This window comes from Solanum dulcamara, chromosome 10 (assembly GCF_947179165.1).
Source record: "Solanum dulcamara chromosome 10, daSolDulc1.2, whole genome shotgun sequence".
Taxonomy (NCBI): Eukaryota; Viridiplantae; Streptophyta; class Magnoliopsida; order Solanales; family Solanaceae; genus Solanum; species Solanum dulcamara.
This window is the reverse complement of record NC_077246.1, coordinates 14115459-14135656: the sequence shown is the minus strand read 5'-3', so window position 1 is coordinate 14135656 and position 20198 is coordinate 14115459. Positions and strand designations below refer to the sequence as shown.

Here is a 20198-nt window from a genome sequence, read left to right as displayed (position 1 = left end):
AACTTTCTCACTTGATGATCAAGTATAGCTATAGGTTTCTCCCCATAGGACAACTCCTCCATAAGTTTGATATCATCTATGGGAAATACTCTAGAAGGGTCGCCTATACATTTGCAAAGCATCAATACATGGAAGACGGGATGTACTGCCTCCAAATCAGGTGGTAGGTCCAATTCATAGGAAACCTTGCCTACCCTACGAATGATTTGATAAGAGCCAATGTACCTCGGGCTAAGCTTTCCTTTCTTGTCGAATCTAATTACACCCTTCATGGGTGGCACCTTCAAGAATACCCAATCATCAACCTAAAACTCTTAGAGTCGACGTCGGTTATCTGCATATGATTTCTGTCGACTCTGAACTGCTAATAGTCTCTCCTAAATGAGCTTTACTTTATCAATAGCTTGTTGAATCATGTCTGGTCCTGTTAGTTTAGTCTTACCAAAATCAAACTAACTAATAGGTGACCTACACTTTTTTCCATACAAAGCCTCGTATGGTTCCATCTGAATACTAGAATGATAGCTATTATTATAAGAAAACTCAATAAGTGGCAAATGATCATCCCATATACCTCTAAAGTCAATAATACAGGCCTGCAATATATCTTCTAGTGTCTGAATAGTACGCTCGGCTTATCTATCAGGATGAGGGTGGGGTGATAAAGGACATATATGATGGATCTAAGACTTGGGTGAGAACGGTAGAAGGAGACTCGGAGTACTTCTCAATGGAGATAGGTCTACATCAGGGATCAGTCCTTAGTCCTTTCATATTTTCCTAGGTGATAGATGAGTTGCCGCGATCTATTTAGGAGGAGGTTCATTGGTGTATATTATATGCAGATGACATAGTATTGGTTGATGAGATGCGGGACAAAGTTAATGCTAGTTTGGAGGTTTGGAGACAGACTTTGGAGTCCAAAGGGTACGGTTGAGTAGGACCAAAATAGAGTATTTGGAGTGCAAATTCGGTGGTCTGGTAGATGAATAAGACGCAAAAGTGAGGCTTGCCACAACACCTATTCCCAAGAGGGAAAGTTTTAAGTATCTTGGGTCCGTAATTCAGGGTAGTGGGGATATCTACAATGATGTCACACATCGCATTGGGGTAGCATAGATGAAATCGAGGCTTGCATCTGAAGTCTTGTGCGATAAAAAGGTTCCCTCTTAACTTAAAGGGAAGTTTTACACAGTGGTGGTTAGACTATTCCTATTGTATGGGGTGGAATGCTGGACAGTCAAGAATACTCACATTCAGAAGATGCATATTGCGGAGATGAGGATGTTGAGATGGATGTGTGGTCATACTAGGAGCTATAAGATTAGAAATGAGGTTATTTGGGAGAAGGTAGGAATGGCCCCTATGGCAGACAAGATGAGGGAAGTGAGGTTGAGATGATTTGGACATGTATGAAGGAGGTGCATTGATGCCCAGTGAGTAGGTGTGAGAGGATAGTTGTAGGGGGAATCGGAGGAGTAGAGATAGGCCGAAGAAGTATTAGGGAGAAGTAATTAGACAAGGTTTGGCACAACTCTGTATTATCGAGAACTTGACCCTAAATAGGAAGGAGTGGAGCACACGTATTAGGGTAGATGGTTAGCAGGGGGAGGGAATTAGTGGAGGATCAGTATATTATGTTCTATATCGTGTCTCTATTATCATTCTTTTTTATGTTAGTTGTTTCTTCAATGTAGACTCTCTTATTAAGTGCTACGCTGTCTTTATTGTTTCTTATTCTGTTACTTAGGTTTGAGGTACTTGAGTCGAGGGTCTTTTAGAAACAACCTCTCTACCTCCTTGAAGTAATGGTAAGGTCTGCATATACTCTACCCTCCCCAAACCCCACTTAGTGGAATTCCACTAGGTATGTTGTTATTGTTGTTTTCCCACCAAATATGAATTGAAATTGAAATAGACATCTGGTACAAAAGGTGATCGAGAGAAAGAATTTGATTAGGAGGAGCATAAAGAATGGATATCACATCAAGCTAGTGAAATATTTAGACGTCGTATCAAAATGTTACACATAAAATTATAATCACAAAATTATGTGTCGAGGAAGAAAGCAAAATTGATTATTTAGTTCTTAGGTTAACTTTCCTATTACTAGCTCAATCTATTAGATGGGGGTTGATAGCACCAAATTCTCGTTACCAATTATTTTTCTAACCTTGACTTCTTTTGTCAAACAAATTTAGAATTTAGGCAAGTTTTAATATTTGCAACCATCAAAACACATTGTTTATGAAAAGAACTATTAATGCGCAATGACTATTACCTTCATGCAAAGATTTAATGTGAAAAATCTATTATTCTCATTCATGTTGTAGGTCCCACAATCCTAGTTCGGAAATTTAGCTTCACATAACTTGGTGCAATTAACTAGGTGAAACATAACAACTAAAGAACATTAAAATAACGAGAAACAGTAAAAACCTTGAAATAAAATTTAGTACTTGCAAGAATGTACGTCGTTCATCAAAAACTAAAGAATATAAAAGTAGTAAAATGTCACAACGCAAACCTAGGACCTAGTGTAACATAGTGATTAGAATTCTGAAGGACTCCAGCCAAGCCTCTAAGCATAACAGTCATGAACATACATAAGGTAATAAGAAACCAAGCTAAAGCAAGATACGAAAGCAGAATCCTAAATAAAAACATAAGTCTCAAAAATGCGGAATGACAACATAGACTCTTTTACTATCTAACATGCATTTACTAACTCGTTGGGGGCATAATACAAGCTCCTAACTCACACATATAGACAACATACAAGAATGAAGTAAAAATTATCAAAGTACGAAATAAGTTTCAAGTCCTCGAACTGTGAGGACTCACCAATAGTGAGGAACTAATAGCAATGCTCCATCCACAAGTGAAAAGAGGGTTAACGTGATCATCGGCCCCTACATTATGAAATGCATAACACCCCTAAAAACGTTGTATGTGGTGTTTCAATTCTCGATAAAAATAATACTACTTCTGTATTTTGGGCATAAACTTTTATAGGATGGTCTAAATTAGGTGATTCAAATTTTTTAATAACCCCAACAATATTACCTACAACTTTTGTGAAGACCATAGCTTAAGAATCAGAGACTAAATAGGTCAAATAAATTAATTTTTGCAAGACTTAGTGCTGTGAAGAAATGGAGTATTTATAAAAGAAAAATCATATATCACTGTAGGTTGATCCCATTCAGTTGAATCTTGAATGACATGAAAGGAGACTTTAGAGAAACAATTCATATGAGACACCAAATCCTAATTAGGAAGTTATCTTGTTCAAACGTAGCTCCAAAAAAAGGTATTCTGTTAAAAAAAAGATTTTTCTCACCAACCATAGGAAATCTAGATTCATTTGACATCACCCATGACATCAATAGTCATTCATTTGACATCACCCATGACATCACAATCCTCCATTAAATTTTTAGATTTTTCTTTATAATTATTTTAATTATTGTTAGGTCCCTCCTTCACACCTATAAATATCTACCTTATTTCATCATTTTGTTTATCAAGCTTTCTCAAGCAACTCTTCTCTCTATACACTTCTTTACTCATTCTCAAAATATAGTTTTAGTTCTTAGTAGTGTAGAAATACTATCCCGGTGATTCACATACTTCGATTAGTACACAAAATGCTCCAGCGAGGAGAAAAAGCTAGGATTCAAGAGTGTTCATTAAGTCCTTCGATTCTGAGCAAAACTTCGGATTCCAGGTATGTACGGCTTCAATTAGAGTATTCCTTCCACTTTCATGCCTAAATTATTTTGAATTATATGATAAATTATGTTTATTTACCCAATTCTTTTCAAACTTTACTCTAAGGTATGTGGGTGCTTATCTATGGATTCTTCCATCCATGTAGTCCAAAAGTCTTTCAACTAAATCTCTTGCTTTCAAGTAAGATTTTCTTATGGGTAATTCGTATTTCTACTTAATAGCATGAATCATGGTTAAACTAATGATTATTGTTCTATTTTGATGCAAAATTATTTCATATGTATGAATTGATGGTTTGCAAATATTTTCTCTATTAGCCCTTTAAAGGTTCTTGAAATTTCATGGTGGGTTGTTTAAAGCATGATTTTTAATTAATGGATTTCAAAATATTTATGCATAGTTTCATTTACATACATGTTTGAAAGTTGAAGTGATTTAAACCCACCTAGTTTTACTGTATTTTCAATGAAGTTTGACTAGAAAGATTGACTCTAAATAAATATTTATGAAAGCAATGTCTATGATCAAAAGGGAGTCTTATAAAATAAAAGAATGATGAAATGCTATGAATGATGGATTCTTTATGCTATAAGAACAATTCTTGCATATTTGAATCACTAAAGGTTTTAATGAGCTATTCCACCGAATGTGATGTTTTGAATTCTCAAGCTATATGCTATGACTATTTTAAAGTATTAAACTATTCCATGGGATTGACTTAGCATCGAATGGGCATTGAGGTGGGATTCGGTAAGAAAATCCTAGTAGCAACCCCATGTCTCATTAACTATGTGCCAACAAAGGAGCTCTTGTAGGCTTAGGCTAATGGATTCATGAAATCCCTTAAAATTAAAATTAAAAAATGAATATAATGTTGACGGAGTTCAACCCTAGGCAAGTAAAGTCCTCGGCCAACGTAGGGGGTTATGTTGGACTCCATGTAATAGCTCACATGGTCTTAATGTCAGTTATAGTCAACTTCCCACAAATGAACGTTTCAAATGCTATTTACATGATTACTCATGCATGTATATATCCACATATATATGATTTAAATGATATCTACTTGATTACTCATGCATGCACTCATTTATGTACTTTATCTTATAAATGTGCTAAATGTTTTACTTTGTAATTTATGCCTACATACGTAGTACATTCAAAGTACTAATGTATAGTCTTTTGCATACATGATATCACCATGTAGGGACCAGTACTCCTCCTTATTCTCCTCCTCGTGGCTAGTTGAGATTTCGTTTGGAGGCTACTTTTGGTGAGTTCCCATGTTCTGGGAACAATACTTCTTTATCTTTATAGCTTATGATATGTTGAGATTTTTAGACACTTACTATGACATTTCTTTCTATTATGATTGAGGGTGAGCTAGAGACTTGTCTTAGCCCCGTTAAATCTAAAAGTTAGACATATTGTTGGATATATGTAAATTGAAGATTTACTATTATGAATTTCTCTTATTTATTAATTGTTATTACCTATGAAAGGCTAAAAGAATGTTAAGAGACTCATTTGAGGCATTTTTGGGTTTCTCATTCTCCGTGTCACATCTAGGTCCTAGCTTGGGTCATGAAAAAAAGTATGTGTTAGTACAATGAATGCACTAAGTATGTGAGAATATGCATTAATAATAGACATAGGACATAATCAATATAAATCATGGATGAAAGACCAATATCATCAAAAACATGAGTAAACATGAAAACCTTAAAGTCATTTATCTCATTGGTCAATGCATCAAAAGAATCTCATAGTCATCATAAAACTAACTTACATATGTGGGAGATAACCGTAATCGACATTAAGACCATGCGAGCTATTACATGGAATTCGATGATCCCCATATCGAGAAGGGGGGACACTACTTGCCAAGATAGGCTCCGTCCAATTAATATCATCATGTGTTACATGTGGGTCCGCTAGCTAAGTCATATTGGCAAACCTACGATGGCAACGTAGTTTAAGAGACTAGAGATTGCTACTAGGTCTTAGGTTGAGCCCCCACCTCAACGTCCTCTCGGTGCTAAGTACATCTATCCCATGGATTAAACATCATATCATAATCTTATATCATACATGTAATAATCATAAAGTTTTCATAATCTTAATTCATAAACTTGTTCATAGAAATAGCTCATTATCAATTGATTCATGTAATGTGGGTGTAGGACTTCCACAAACATCTTTAGGGCCTTAAGTCACCTTCCTCATTAAGGATCTTAAGTTACCCTTTCATTAGAGTCTTGAGTCACCTTCAAGGATCTCAAGTCACTCTTTCTCATAAACTTGCTTGAAATATCTTTAAAACATTTTTCATAATCTTTTATAAGGCATTAATATACTTCTTTGCGTAAACCATATTTAAATCATAGCATAAAGCTTCATAGAATATAACTTGAAAATCATGATCATATCTCAATGTGATGTGAATTATGCACAATAAGACTAATAACATTGAATTATATAATAATTGAATAGACCCAACGCAAATTATGAAATTAGGGCTGTTAATAAAAGAATTCATAAGAGAATTGAGAAGAGATCTTTGGGATTCCATGGGTGAAAGGAACCCATGGATGAAGTCTCACATACCTTGATCTTGATAATACCTAAATTGAAAAGAATGGAGGTTTGACCTTGAAGAATTTTCCTAAAGTTGCTTGGGAAAGAAGAAGACCTTGAGAGAAAACTTGGGAGAGAAGCCTTTGAGATTTTGGGAGTTATGTTGAGACTGAGAGGATTAGATGACTTTTGCGTAGTTAATAGTTAAGAACTTAGACCCAAAAAACCATCCATATTCATTAATGAAATATAGGGAAAGTAATAAAATAACCCTCATTAAAACTGAATTTGGAACCTATAACGAGCCTTCATGATTGAACCTTAAAGGCACCATGGTTCGTGGTCCCCTCCATGGTGAGAGACTTAGGAATTTCAGAAAAGAATTCTGGAAGGCTTCCCACCACGAGACCTACCATGGCTCATCATGGGCACCATAGTCTGTGGTGGTCCTCCATGGTTGTTGCCTTGAACTTGCATCTTTGGTGTTTGTAGGGAAATTTCAGGACTTCCTCCAGTGAGACCTTCACGGTCTGTGGACTTCATCACATTCTGTTACCTTGGGTCATGGATAATATTTTGACAGGAGGCCTCTAGAGGTGTCCACCATGGGAGAAATAACAGTCTGTGGTACGCACCACAGCTCGTGGTGGCCCCTCGTGGTCCTCACCTTTGAAACCCAATTGACAGGGCATGGACCACAATTGTTTTTCATGGCCCATGGTCCTCTTCACGGCTGTAGTAGTCCGTGAAGACCATCTGGTGCCAAAAGTTGGATTTTTCAGGAATTTCATCTTTTGTTCCTCGTTTTCCGACTTTCCAACTTTCAGGGTCCTATAATATCTTCCACTTTGGAACATTCGTCCTCGAATGAGACTCAAACTAGTATGAATGGAATAGAAAAGGAACATAACAACCCAAAATGAATTCAAAACATCTCGGTAATGCATAAAACATGAAATCTTTAATCTCAAGCTAAAACATGACTTAAAAACTCATTTCATGAATATGAATGCATATGAAACCCTAAGAACAATGGAAACACATGATTTGAGCTGGTTGGATCATGAAGGAACTAAATACCTCAATTAGGCATGGAAGGAAAGGTATAAGGAAATTGGAACATCATATTGGCTTCGTCCTCCCATGTAGCACCCTCAACCTCTTGGTTCCTCCATAACACTTTAACTAAAGCTATTTCTTTGTTTCTCAACTTTCTAACTTGCCGGTCCAAGATCTCAACCAGAACCTCTTTATATGATAGACTCTCCTTAACCTGGATGTTTTCTAATGGCAAAAAGGAGCTAGGATCACCAATAAACTTCCTCAACAAGGACACATGGAACACCATATGTACCGATGCCAAATTTGTAGGCAAATCCAACTCATAAGCCACCTTACCAATCTGCCTTAAAATCTAATATGGACCAACATAGCGGGGACTTAGCTTCCCTTTCTTACCAAAATGGATCACACCCTTCATTGGTGAAATTTTCAAGTAAATCCAATCATTAACCTCAAATTCAAGTTCCTTTTTTCTCACATACGAATATGAGTTTTGTTTGCTTTGGGCCATTTTCAATCTTTCTCTAATGAGTCTAACTTGTTCCAAAGCATCAAATACCAACTCGGGTCCTATCAAAACAACTTCACCAACCTCGAACCAACCATAGGGGATCTACACTGCCTACCATACAAAGCCTCAAATGAAACCATCTCAATACTAGAGTGATAACTGTTATTATAAGCAAACTTTATGAAGGGCAAATGATCATCCTAATTTCCTTTAAAATCAATAACACATGCTCTAAACATATCCTCGAATGTCTGAATGGTGTGCTTGGCCTAACCATCCATATGTGAGTGAAAAGTTGTAGTAAGCTTCACTTGGGTACCAAGACCCTTTTGGAAAGATCTCTAAAACTATAATGTAAACTAAGTACCTTCATCCAAAATAATAGACAATGCAACACCATGAATCTTAACCAACTCTCAGATATACAATCTAGCATAGTCCTCGGCTGAATATAAGTCCTAACTGGAAGAAAATAAGTTGACTTAGTCATTTGATCAACAATTATCCAAATATAGTTATATTGCCTATGAGTACGAGGCAAATCAGTAACAAAGTTCATATTCAAGGCTTCCCACTTCCAAGTAGGAATCTTAATTCCTTGAGCCAAACCTCCTAGTTTTTTATGCTCAACTTTCACTTGTTGATAATTTGGACACTTAGCCACGAATTTCACAATATTCCTTTTTATGCCATTCCACCAATACATTTCCCTCAAATATCGATATATCTTCGTGGAACCGAGATGAATAAAATACCACGAACTATGATCTTTGGATAATATCATATGTTTCAAGCCATCCACATTCAGAACACACAAGCGGCCTTGATATCTCAACACACCATCTCCCCCTTGGGAGAAATTCTCAATGGGTTTTTCGGCAACCGCTTTCTTCAACTCAACCAAAGTGGAATCACATTCTTGTCTTGCATTTACATATGCCACACGAGATGATTCAGAACCATTTTACCCAACAACACCACCATTTTCAGAATTAACCAATCGAACACCCAAATAGGCTAATCTATACACATCCCTAACTAGTTCTTTCTTTTCATCCTCAATGTGAGCAACACTATTTATGGACATTCTACTAAGAGCATCGACAACAACATTTGCCTTACCCGGATGGTATAGCACACTCATGTCACAATCCTTTTGTCGAAGGTTCAAGTCATTTCAAGTGAACACATATTGCAAACTCTTATGATCGATGAAGAAATCCACATGGACACATAGAGGTACTATCTCCACAACTTCAAAGCAAATGCCACCACCGCTAACTCCAAGTCATGAGTCGGGTAATTCTTCTCATGTGCCTTGAGTAGTCTTGAAGCATAAGCTATCATTTTACTATTTTGCATTAAAACACAACCAAGACCAACTTTTAAAGCATCACAATATACAACGAACCCATCGGAACCTTTTAATAGAGTCAACAGCGGAGCAGAGATAAGCCTATCCTTCAACTCTTGGAAGCTTTTATAACATGCCTTAGACCATTGCAACTCACCTTCTTTTGAGTCAAAGTAGTCAAAGGTGATGCAATGGAAGATAAACCTTCCACAAACCATCTATAATAACCGGCTAGGCCCAAGAAACTCCGAATGTCAAAAGGAGACAACAGTCTAGGTCAATTCTTAATCGCATCGGTCTTCATTGGATCAACCATAATTCCTTCTCCAGAGACAATGTCACCAAGAAAAGCAACTAACCTTAACCAAAATTCACACTTACTAAACTTTTCATACAACTGATGGTCCTTGAGAATTTGTAACACAATCCTCAAATGATCAGCATGCTCTTCCACACTCCGAGTGTAGATCAAAATATCATCAATGAAGACAATCACGAACATATTCAAATATTTCTTGAATACCTTGTTCATCAAATCCATAAAAGTTGCAGGGGAATTCGTTAGTCCAAAAGACATAACCAAGAATTCAAATTAACCATACCGATTTTTTAAGGCCGTCTTTGGAATGTCACGTTCCCTCACTTGGAGTTGATGACAACCAGATTGAAGATTAATCTTTGAAAAGTAACTTGCTCCTTGAAGTTGATCGAACAAGTGATCAATCCTTGGAATGAGATACTTATTCTTAATTTTGACCTTGTTCAACTGCCAATTATCAATACACATATGAAGAGAACCATCCTTTTTCTGACAAAGAGAATTGGAGCACCCCATGGATAGATATTTGGTCTAATAAAAACTTTGTCTAACAAATTCTTCGACTGATCATTTAATTCTTTATATTATGTTGGGGTCATTTGGTAAGGAGGAATAGAGATAGGATGAGTATTAGGAAAGAGATCAATATCGAAGTCTATTCCCCTTTTAGGAGGAAAACTTGGAGATCATCGTGGAAAACTTTCAAAAACTCAATAACAACAGAAACTGATTCAAGAGTAGGAGATTCGGATTTAGTATCTCTAACCCAAACTAGCTGATAGATGCAATCTTTGAAAATAATTTTTTGAGCTTTAAGGGATGAGATGAATTTTTCCTTAAACACGAAATTACTATCTTTCCATTCTATGACTGGCTCATTAGGAAATTAAAACTTAACCATATAGGCTCTACAACATATTGAAGCATAACATGCATGAAGCCAATCCATACTAAGAATAATATTAAAATCGGTCATATCAAGCTCTACTAAATCAATGGAGGTGACTTAATGAAAAATTGAAACTGGACAATTTCTATAGACTCTTTTAGCCACAACTGAATCACCAACCGGAGTATAGACCGACAAAGGCTCTAGAAAGATCTCGGGACTAACAATGAATCTCATAGAAAGATAAAGAGTAACAAATGATAAAGTAGCACCTGAATTTAATAAGGAATAAACATCAAAGTCAAAGTCTTTCAACATAACCATGACCATATCGGAAGACTCCTCAACCTTTTCCTATCTTGAAAGGCATGGAACCTATTTTGGCGTGGGCCACCACCATGTGGAATATGTCTACCCAGAGTAGGTTGACCTTGAGGACGCCATTCCTTTCCCTTATTAGGACATTCAAAAATCTTGTGCCCCATATTACCACATCCAAAGCATGCACCCATTCCAACCAAATATTTATGTACATGCTTTCTCCCACACTTGGTACATTTGGGAAGAGTAGGTCCACCAACACCACCTTGTGCCTTAGGATTTGTTACCTTGTCTTTCTCAAATTTTTGATCCGTAGTTTTTGAAGAACCTTCTCCTTGAAACTTTTGGCCTTGTAGAAAATGACCATTACCATCACAGGATTTGTTGTGAGAAAATCCACCTTTAAAACGAGCCCTCTTCGACTCCCTCACATTTTTCTCCTTCAATTTGCTAGGATAGATCGTAAACCTAGAGATGTCCATCTCCTTGATAAGCATAGTGGTTCGATATTTTTTGATAACCAAGTCCGACACTCCCGAAATAAACTTTCTCATTCAGGCACGAGAGTTGGCTACCAAGGATGGAGCATACTTAGACAACTTGTGAACTGGAGGGCATAATCCCTCACACATGTTCCCTTGCTTGAGGTTGATAAATTCCAAAACATTCACCTCCTTTAGCTCAAGTGGGAAGAAGTGATCAAGAAATGCAACTTTGAACTTTTTCCAACCTATGGGATCGACCATCTTTGACCCTTTCGGTTTTCTATTGGTTCTACCAAACTTGACTGACACCCTTGAGTTGGTAAGCCATCAATTCCGCCTTCTCCCCAGAAGACACTATCATAATCTCAACACTCTTGTACAACTCATCCACAAAGTCTTGAGGATCTTCATCAATCTTGGATCTATGAAACTCAGAAGGTTTCATCCTTATGAAATCTCTCACCCTTGAAGTCGGGGTAGATACATTAGGAGGTCTACTCCTCAATTCACTTGAGTAGTAACAACTTGGGCTAGCATTTGGAAAGAGGCTCAGAATTCCGCATTATTCACTTGTTCATCCAAAGGAGCATCTCGAGTTGGTAGCTCCTCTTCAACATTTCTTTGAACAAGAGCTCTTTGTGAAAGCATGATTCTGTAATCACAAAGAGAAAGCGTTAGAGGAGGAAACCTTAGAGTTTAACTCTATAGCACTATTAGATCAGGAAAGAAGTGAAGTGTTTCCTAAGATGCCTTATATCCTCATGTTCATAAATGTGGCGCACTTCACACCAATGAACAAGACTCTACTCGATGCGGCATGTTAAACTCCCGAAGATACTTGAACCTTGTGCTCTGATACCAAATTTGTCACGACCCGAACCTAGGGCCTAATTGTAACACAACAATTAGAATCCTGAAGGACTCCAATCAAGCGTCTTAGCATAACTTTCATGAGCATACATAAGGTAAAAAGCAGTAAAGCTAAATCAAGATACGAAAGCAGAATCCTTAATAAGAACATAAGTCTCAAAAATGCAGAATGACAACATAGACTCTTTTTCTATCTAACATGCCTCTACTAACTCGATGGGGACATAAGACAAGCTCCTAGCTCACCCATATACACAACACAAAAGAATGAAGTAAAAACTATCAAAGTACAAAATAAGTGTAATGTCCTTGAACTGTGAGGACTCACCAACAATGAAGAACTAATAGCAACACTCTATCCATGAGCGGTAGGAGGATGAACGTGATCATCGGCCCCTACATTATGATACAATGTAGGCAAAAGTATGTGCTAATATATGGAATGCACTAAGTATGTGAGAATATGCATGAACAATAGACATAGGACATAATCAATATAAATCATGGATGAAAGACCAATATCATCAAAAATATGAGTAAACATGAAAACCTTAAAGTCATTTATCTCATTGGTCAATGCATCAAAAGAATCTCATAGTCATCATAAAACTAACTTACATATATGGGAGATAACTGTAATCGACATTAAGACCATGCGAGCTATTACATGGAATTCGATGATCCCCACATCGAGAAGGGGGACACTACTTGCCAAGATAGGCTCCGTCCAATTAATATCATCATGTGTTATATAAGTCATATTGGCAAACCTACGGTGGCAACGTAGTTTAAGAGACTAGAGATTGCTACTAGGGCTTAGGTTGATCCCCCACCTCAACGTCCTCTTGGTGCTAAGTACATCTATCCCATGGATTACACATCATATCATAATCTTATATCATACTTGTAATAATCATAAAGTTTTCATAAACTTGTTCATAGAAATAGCTCATTATCAATTGATTCATGTAATGTGGGTGTAGGACTTCCACAAACATCTTTAGGGCCTTAAGTCACCTTCCTCATTAAGGATCTTAAGTTACCCTTTCATTAGAATCTTGAGTCACCTTCAAGGATCTCAAGTCACTCTTTCTCATAAACTTGCTTGAAACATCTTTAAAACATTTTTCATAATCTTTTATAAGGCATTGATATACTTCTTTGCATAAACCATATTTAAGTCATAGCATAAAGCTTCATAGAATATAACTTAAAAATAATGATCATATCTCATAAATTATACTTGAAAGTAGCATATAGCATGTGTCATTGAAATTCAACTTGAAATTATGCAACGTGATGTGAATTATGCACAATAAGACTAATAACATTGAATTATATAATAATTGAATAGACCCAATGCAAATCATGAAATTAGGGTTGTTAATAATAGAATTCATAAGAGAATTGAGAAGAGATCTTTGGGATTCCATGGGTGAAAGAAAACCATGGATGAAGTCTCACATACCTTAATCTTGATAATCCCTAAATTGAAAAGAATGGAGGTTTGACCTTGAAGAATTTTCCTTAAGTTGCTTGGGGAAGAAGAAGACCTTGAGAGAAAACTTGGGAGAGAAGCGTTTGGGGTTTTGGGAGTTATGTTGAGAATGAGAGGATTAGAAGAGTTTAGTGTAGTTAATAGGTAGGAACTTAGTCCTAACTAACATAACTTTTCTTTGAAGTGATCCTAAGAATCTATAATTGATGGTAGAGTCCCCTTTATAACATAATTGAGAATGACTATATGGTAAATTCAGGTGAACTAATGTATACCACCATATGGATGCTAATCGAATCATACACATATGTACTATTATCTGTATGTGTGAATCTGTGATTGTTTTTCATTAACTTAGGCACAGAGGATAAAGGGATGAAGAGTTACCTCTTACTACAATCTTCAATAACAAATTAAAAGGCAAACATTTTCAATACAGATTTATCAGCAAAACCTGTTCTTGTGATATAAATAGTGATGTATAAACAATATTTGAAGAAAGATATACTGAAAGTACTGAGATTTTCAGAAAAGCAATGCCAACATCAACGCCCCCATAAAAGTCTTGGCAATCATCATTACTGGTGACGGTTTACAGTTTATATGGCTGCTATTAGTATCCTCGATTGCGGCAGAGGGTGATGGTGCTAATGCAGGACATGGAAGACTTTCCTGTGTGCCTTGGCACACACTGGCAAAAAGACCATCTGGGTAATGTCTGTGGAGATTGATGTAGCGTTGCATTACGGAGACACAATTGTTTGACGAATTATTCAGAAATTCCGCAAAAGGACAAGCAAACTGTAAAAAAGCATCACAACATTGTTTGGCTGGGTATTGCGGTGGTTTGCATTGGCTAGTGATGATAGTGTAGTTCTGAAACTCAAAGCTAACAGGACAATCTGCGTAGAGTATTGAGGCAAAATATCTTTCAGTGATTCTTAAGAGAATGCATCAAGAGTACTAAGGTAAAGGAATACTCAAATTATCTTTCAAGTCAGTTTGTAAAGTGATTAATCCATCAGTTTTATTACATACTGCATCAAGTCAATGCATCTAAGAATAAGCATTCAATGAATTGCCAGTTAAACATCTCTGGCTGCTCAAACAACTACTCTTATTTTATATTACTTTGACACTTGCTAACTTGGCACATTAATTATAGGTGTATTTTATTAAACTAACCTTATTAATGATGTTTTGGAACTTTAAATTTGACTATTAGTGCTTTGTGTAGTTATTTAATATTAAAGGTAATATGAAAAAAAAGTAATAAAACACTCTTGATTTGCTAAAATGAACAAATGAAATAAAATATCTATTTTCAGTATAGGGGCTACATAAAATGAAACGGATGGAGTATATTTGTGGAAAGGGCATAATATATAAACAAACATTCAACCTAATCTAGACATTTGAACTGGGATTCGACCCCGACCGCAACATTCAAACCTGGACACGACCCCGATGATCGATCTAGCATTTGTCCCCGATACCCGACCCAGGACCTAATCTTGACTCCCAACCTGAGAAGAACTGGACCCGACACCGACATCCAAATCGAGACACGACACGACACCTGACCTCGATACCCAAATCGAGACTCAACACTAGATCCAAGACTCGACTTTTGAATCGAATCTGACCCCGACTCAAAGACCCAACTTCTAAACGAAGACTCGACCCAAGACCCGACTTCTAAATCGGAACCCGACCCTATTATAACCCGACCCTGGTTCCGACATCCAAAGTGAGACCCAACCCCAACTTTTGAATCGGGACTCGACCCTGACACCCGATTCGACTTACGTACCCTGAATCAACCTCCAACATCGACACCTTAATCGAGATTGATACCAAAACCCAAATCGGGACCCGACACCAAAATTGGGACTCGACTTTCAAATTGGGACCTGAATCTAATACCTGACCCAGGAACCAACTTCCAAAATGGGATCTGAACCCGACCTCTTACCAATGATCTGACCTCAACTCTTGATCTGAAACCCGACTCAAAACATCATATTGACACCTCACTCAAGACCCAACGCGAAATTCGACCTCAATCCTAACTCGAGATCGGACCCCGACTCAATCTAGGACCCGAGAGTTAGGTCTTAAATCGAGGTCAGGAGTCGGGTCCTAGATCTAGAATCAGGAGTCGAATCCCAAATTAGTATCGAAAATCAATATCCGAGACTTGAGTTAGGGTGGAAGGTTGACGTGTGAGGTTGAGAAAGAATTTTGAAAAATATTTACATTACTTTTGAAAGATAATTCATTTTCTGTAAGTTTGAAAAAACAATATATTAATTTGAAAAATATTTTTCAAAACATTTAATCCAATCAAACATTCAATCTCCACTTCATTAACGGCAAACTAACGAGGCCTAACACTCTAGGCATAAGAGATTCTGCGGTTGAAGCACAAAAAGAATGTATAAAACAAAACTAGACACTATAAAACATGGAGTCTCCACCTTCAATTTCGAAAGGGAAAACCCCTTTTCCTTCCCCCAAATAAAAGGAATAGAGAGCTCATCAAAATACCAGAAACATGAGATACCGAAAATATCCCTACAGCAATTTATCAAAATTTAATAAAATAATATTTTATTAGAATACACAAATTTAGTTTCTAGATGTTGAATTCAGAACTGTGATTCAACAAATCATGAAAAAACAAAATATAAAATAAAATTAGAAAAGTAAAGTATAAATGATAAAAAAAAAAAAAAACATGGAGATTACCTTCCTTAGCTTCAAGGAGATTTCTCCCAGTTGAAACTGGGTACACAAAATTTCCATCTGTAGCAAAAAAAAAATCATAATTAGGTAACTAACTTTGAATGCACTGAAAGCAAGAAAAAATCACTAATTACAAAAGTACTAAAAAAGACGTTAAGAAATAAACAAACTCGATATAGAAGTTGAAGTCGAAGCTCCCTGCAGAAGTGAGAAAAAGAAAAGTAGAATAAAACAAGAGCAATAATAATGCCTCCAGTCCATTGTTGGGGGTTTCTTCTTATCTATTCAAATAATAATAATAAGAAGAAATATATATATATATATATATATATATATATATATATATATATATATGGTGCTCACACTCAATTTTCATCTCATTAATGACTTTGTAAATGATTTTATGTTTTTATAATTTAATGTTTTTTTTTAGCTTCCATGATGTTATGTCAGTATTGGGTAAAAATCAGTTTGTACATGTAGCCGTATGAAAGATGGACATGTGGCATCAACAAAGAATGTTCAAGTAAGTTTGTTCATCAGAATAGATAAAAAGACGTAACTTTATTTCTTAAGTAAGTGTTGATATTACCCAACAATCCTCCTCCCAATAACTGATTCATGCAAAATGTTGCTCTTGAAAATTGAATCCACGATCTTGGCTCTAATACCATTTTTTAGGATTAAGCGTCTACTATCACACCATAAACTAAAACTGATAGCAAATGTGTAATTTTATTTCATAACTAAATCCACCAAGCAAACGTCATATTCGATAATGACTCCAATTCGAGCCATCCTAGTCCCTAGTGGGCCTTGCAATAGGTAAGATATTGACATTACCCAACAAAAGTCAAGCTCGATAAGTTTGAGAAATTATCAACTTTTCTATGTTATTGTTTGATATGTGTTCGTCGGATATTGAGAAAATATTTTACAATTTGAAGAATTATTTGATGTTCGTGCTCTTAATTAGTCTTTAGGTTTTGTCTTTTTAGGACAAAAAAATCATTTATTTTTAGTCCCTTTTTCCCATTTAATTTCTCATTTTTATCTTACTTTAAAAGATTTTATCTTCACAACTTTCGCTTCTTTACCTTGTAATATAAATAGGAAAAAATTTTAAAATGACAAACATATTAAGCTTAATTGTTTCATATGGGTATAGTTTCTCTAATTATTCTCCATAGCTAAATTTATATTTGTTATGGTCATTAATATTTGTATATCTCGCTGTATTATATAAATTGGGCTTTCAAAGAGATTGTATATATTCGCTTCCAGAATTATATATTTGTTATATATTCCCTTCTAGATTTGTATATTCGCTTCTAGATTTGTATATGAGTCTCCAAATTTGTATAATAAAAAAATTCATTAAACTATAGCCAATTCGTATAATTAATTGAAACTATATCCTTATAACAGTAATGTTTGCTAATCCGCATAATTTTTCCATAAAAATATAACTTTCATGCTTTTTATATCTATAATTTTCAAATTTTAAATGTATAATTGATGACATTTTATGGTGTTCTATCATATTTTTCTCTATTGATCTTTTTATTTTTGCATAATTTTAATTGTATTCATACTAGAGCAGTGTTTGCTAAGCATTCTTCATCAGTGCCTATTGAAAATTATTTTATGAAGATATGCACATTTATTGCGTACAAGTTATTATTTCTTATCCATGAAATTATCTCAATGAATTATCATGAATGAAAGAAACTTGTCCAGATAATTTTGATACTAAGACATTGCGCAACAATATTATTATTTTAAGTTTATATTTATTCTTTTTTGGCAAACTTTTCAATTTCATCTAATTCCAATTTGTTTGGTTATATTCTTTAACTAGTGTACTCATCTGCGCTTCGTGAGGTAATAAAAAATTTAAAAATTAATGTTGAAAATAAATTTTTAGTAATTTTTTACTGGAATGATATTAAATGTGAATTTGTAAAAATAATTAAATATGAACAACTCGTTTAAATTAGTACAAAATTCTCTAATTAGTTTTTTTGTTTTTTAACATGAGTTAGTGACACTTATACTTTCCGAGTTATTAGTGTAAGATGCAATTAAAGAGGTTGATATTATTATAAAAAATCCAGAGATGAATAGTATATTTTATGAGGAGCTTAATACAAAAGCTTGAAAACAAAAGATTGACAGTGACTTTAAAAACAAATTGTAATGTTTGCAAGTCCACTATTTTATTTTGAATCAGTTTGTGGACAATTGAATTTGAAAAGATAGCATCTCTATTTTCTTAAAGATAGAAAATAAGGTTTGCTTACATTTTTCCTTTTTTTCAAATCGCATTATGAAATCACATCGAGTTTATTAGTGTTCTTGTTCTTTAAAAATCATTTAAAGGAAGAAAATAATTCTTCTGACAAATTAATAAAGAGAGTAATTAATTATCACTTTTAATAGGACTTTAAGACAAATAATTATCAATTTTATTTTCTTCCATATGTCCTAATAAAAAAAAAGTTATTACTGACTATGATGAATGTTTGTTAAGACAAATAAAAGCCATGAAAAAAGAAATTTTATGTTACGTAACTAATCATTTTTCTTTACAATTTGTGTTGCCTTTTTTTTAAAATTGTTAATAATTCATCAAAAGAATTAAAAATAAGCACAAAAAAAGATAAAGACATAAGTTTGCTTTATAATATTATTTTATTGCATAATAAATGATCACTAAAATACTACATTATTGACAATGACTTTTGGGATTTCTAAACTAAAAAGGGGGTGGATAATTAAAAGAATGTAATTAAGAAATAATTTTTGAAATTTCTAATATATCATATAAATAGGAGAAATAAAAGAAAATACCAAAATATTGAGAAACAAAATGACATTTTTGACTTTAGAGTTGGCACGTCACCTCTCCTAAGTCTAGCTTCTTCTTTTTCTTTTTTTAATTATTATTATTATTATTATAGATTTATTTTAGCTTCGGCAAATATTTTGAGGATAATAAAAAACAAAGATATCAAAAGAATTGACAAAAAAATAAAATAAAGAGCAATAGTGGTAGAGAGGTGCTACAAAAATGATGAATATTTGGCCAAAGAATTATATCACATCATCATGCTACATATATATAGAAGGTAATAAGTTATATATTGAAATACCAATAATATAAGTTTATGTTAACAAAAAAATAATTAATTTTATATTACAAATTTATCCCTTGATACATAAAGTGTAGAACTTTGTAATAGAGTACATTTTGTATTTAAAGTAATTAATTGAGACTACTAAAAGAAGGAACAAAAAGTGTATATATATACATTTTTGTAAATCATTCAAATTTTTATTTTACCAAACTAATCTAACCATCTCTCTTGATGAATTTTCCAAGACCATCAAATTTCCTTCTTCATCTTGATGAACTTGTACCAAAGTAATGTGATCATCCTTTTTAATGAATCTTACCGCCATCAAATTTCATTTTTAATTTTGATGAACTTGTATTTTGCTATTATGACACATGAAAAAAATCTGAAGAATATATGTATGGTCTTCATCAAAGTGATGAACATATCATCACATCACTTTTTCTACATCCTCTCTTTTGATGATTAAATATATGATTTAGGAAAAACATCAAAAAAAAAAGAAAAAAATATACTACAAATAAAAAAGAAGAAAAAAATGAATATTCAACAACTCCATAGATGATTGTTATTTATAGATTGGCTAAGCCATAAAAAATAGGTAGAAGGAAGTTGAAGAGACATGGTATTTAAGTAGAGAATGTAAATAGGTGTAGGTTTTTTTGTAACTCATGGATTATAATTAGATG

The 20198-nt window shown here is 34.5% G+C and overlaps 1 protein-coding gene across 1 annotated transcript; it reads right to left on the bottom strand.

Moving 5' to 3' along the window:
* Positions 1 to 13991: 13991 nt before the first annotated feature.
* LOC129871633 (GPI-anchored protein LLG1-like) lies at positions 13992 to 16664 on the bottom strand. Its single transcript, XM_055946592.1, has 3 exons — positions 16540 to 16664; positions 16373 to 16429; positions 13992 to 14523 (listed from the first exon to the last, which is right to left on the bottom strand). Exons 1-3 carry the CDS (start codon positions 16628 to 16630, stop codon positions 14147 to 14149), a joined length of 525 nt encoding a protein of 174 aa, XP_055802567.1. The 5' UTR covers positions 16631 to 16664; the 3' UTR covers positions 13992 to 14146.
* Between the last annotated feature and the right edge of the window lie 3534 nt (positions 16665 to 20198).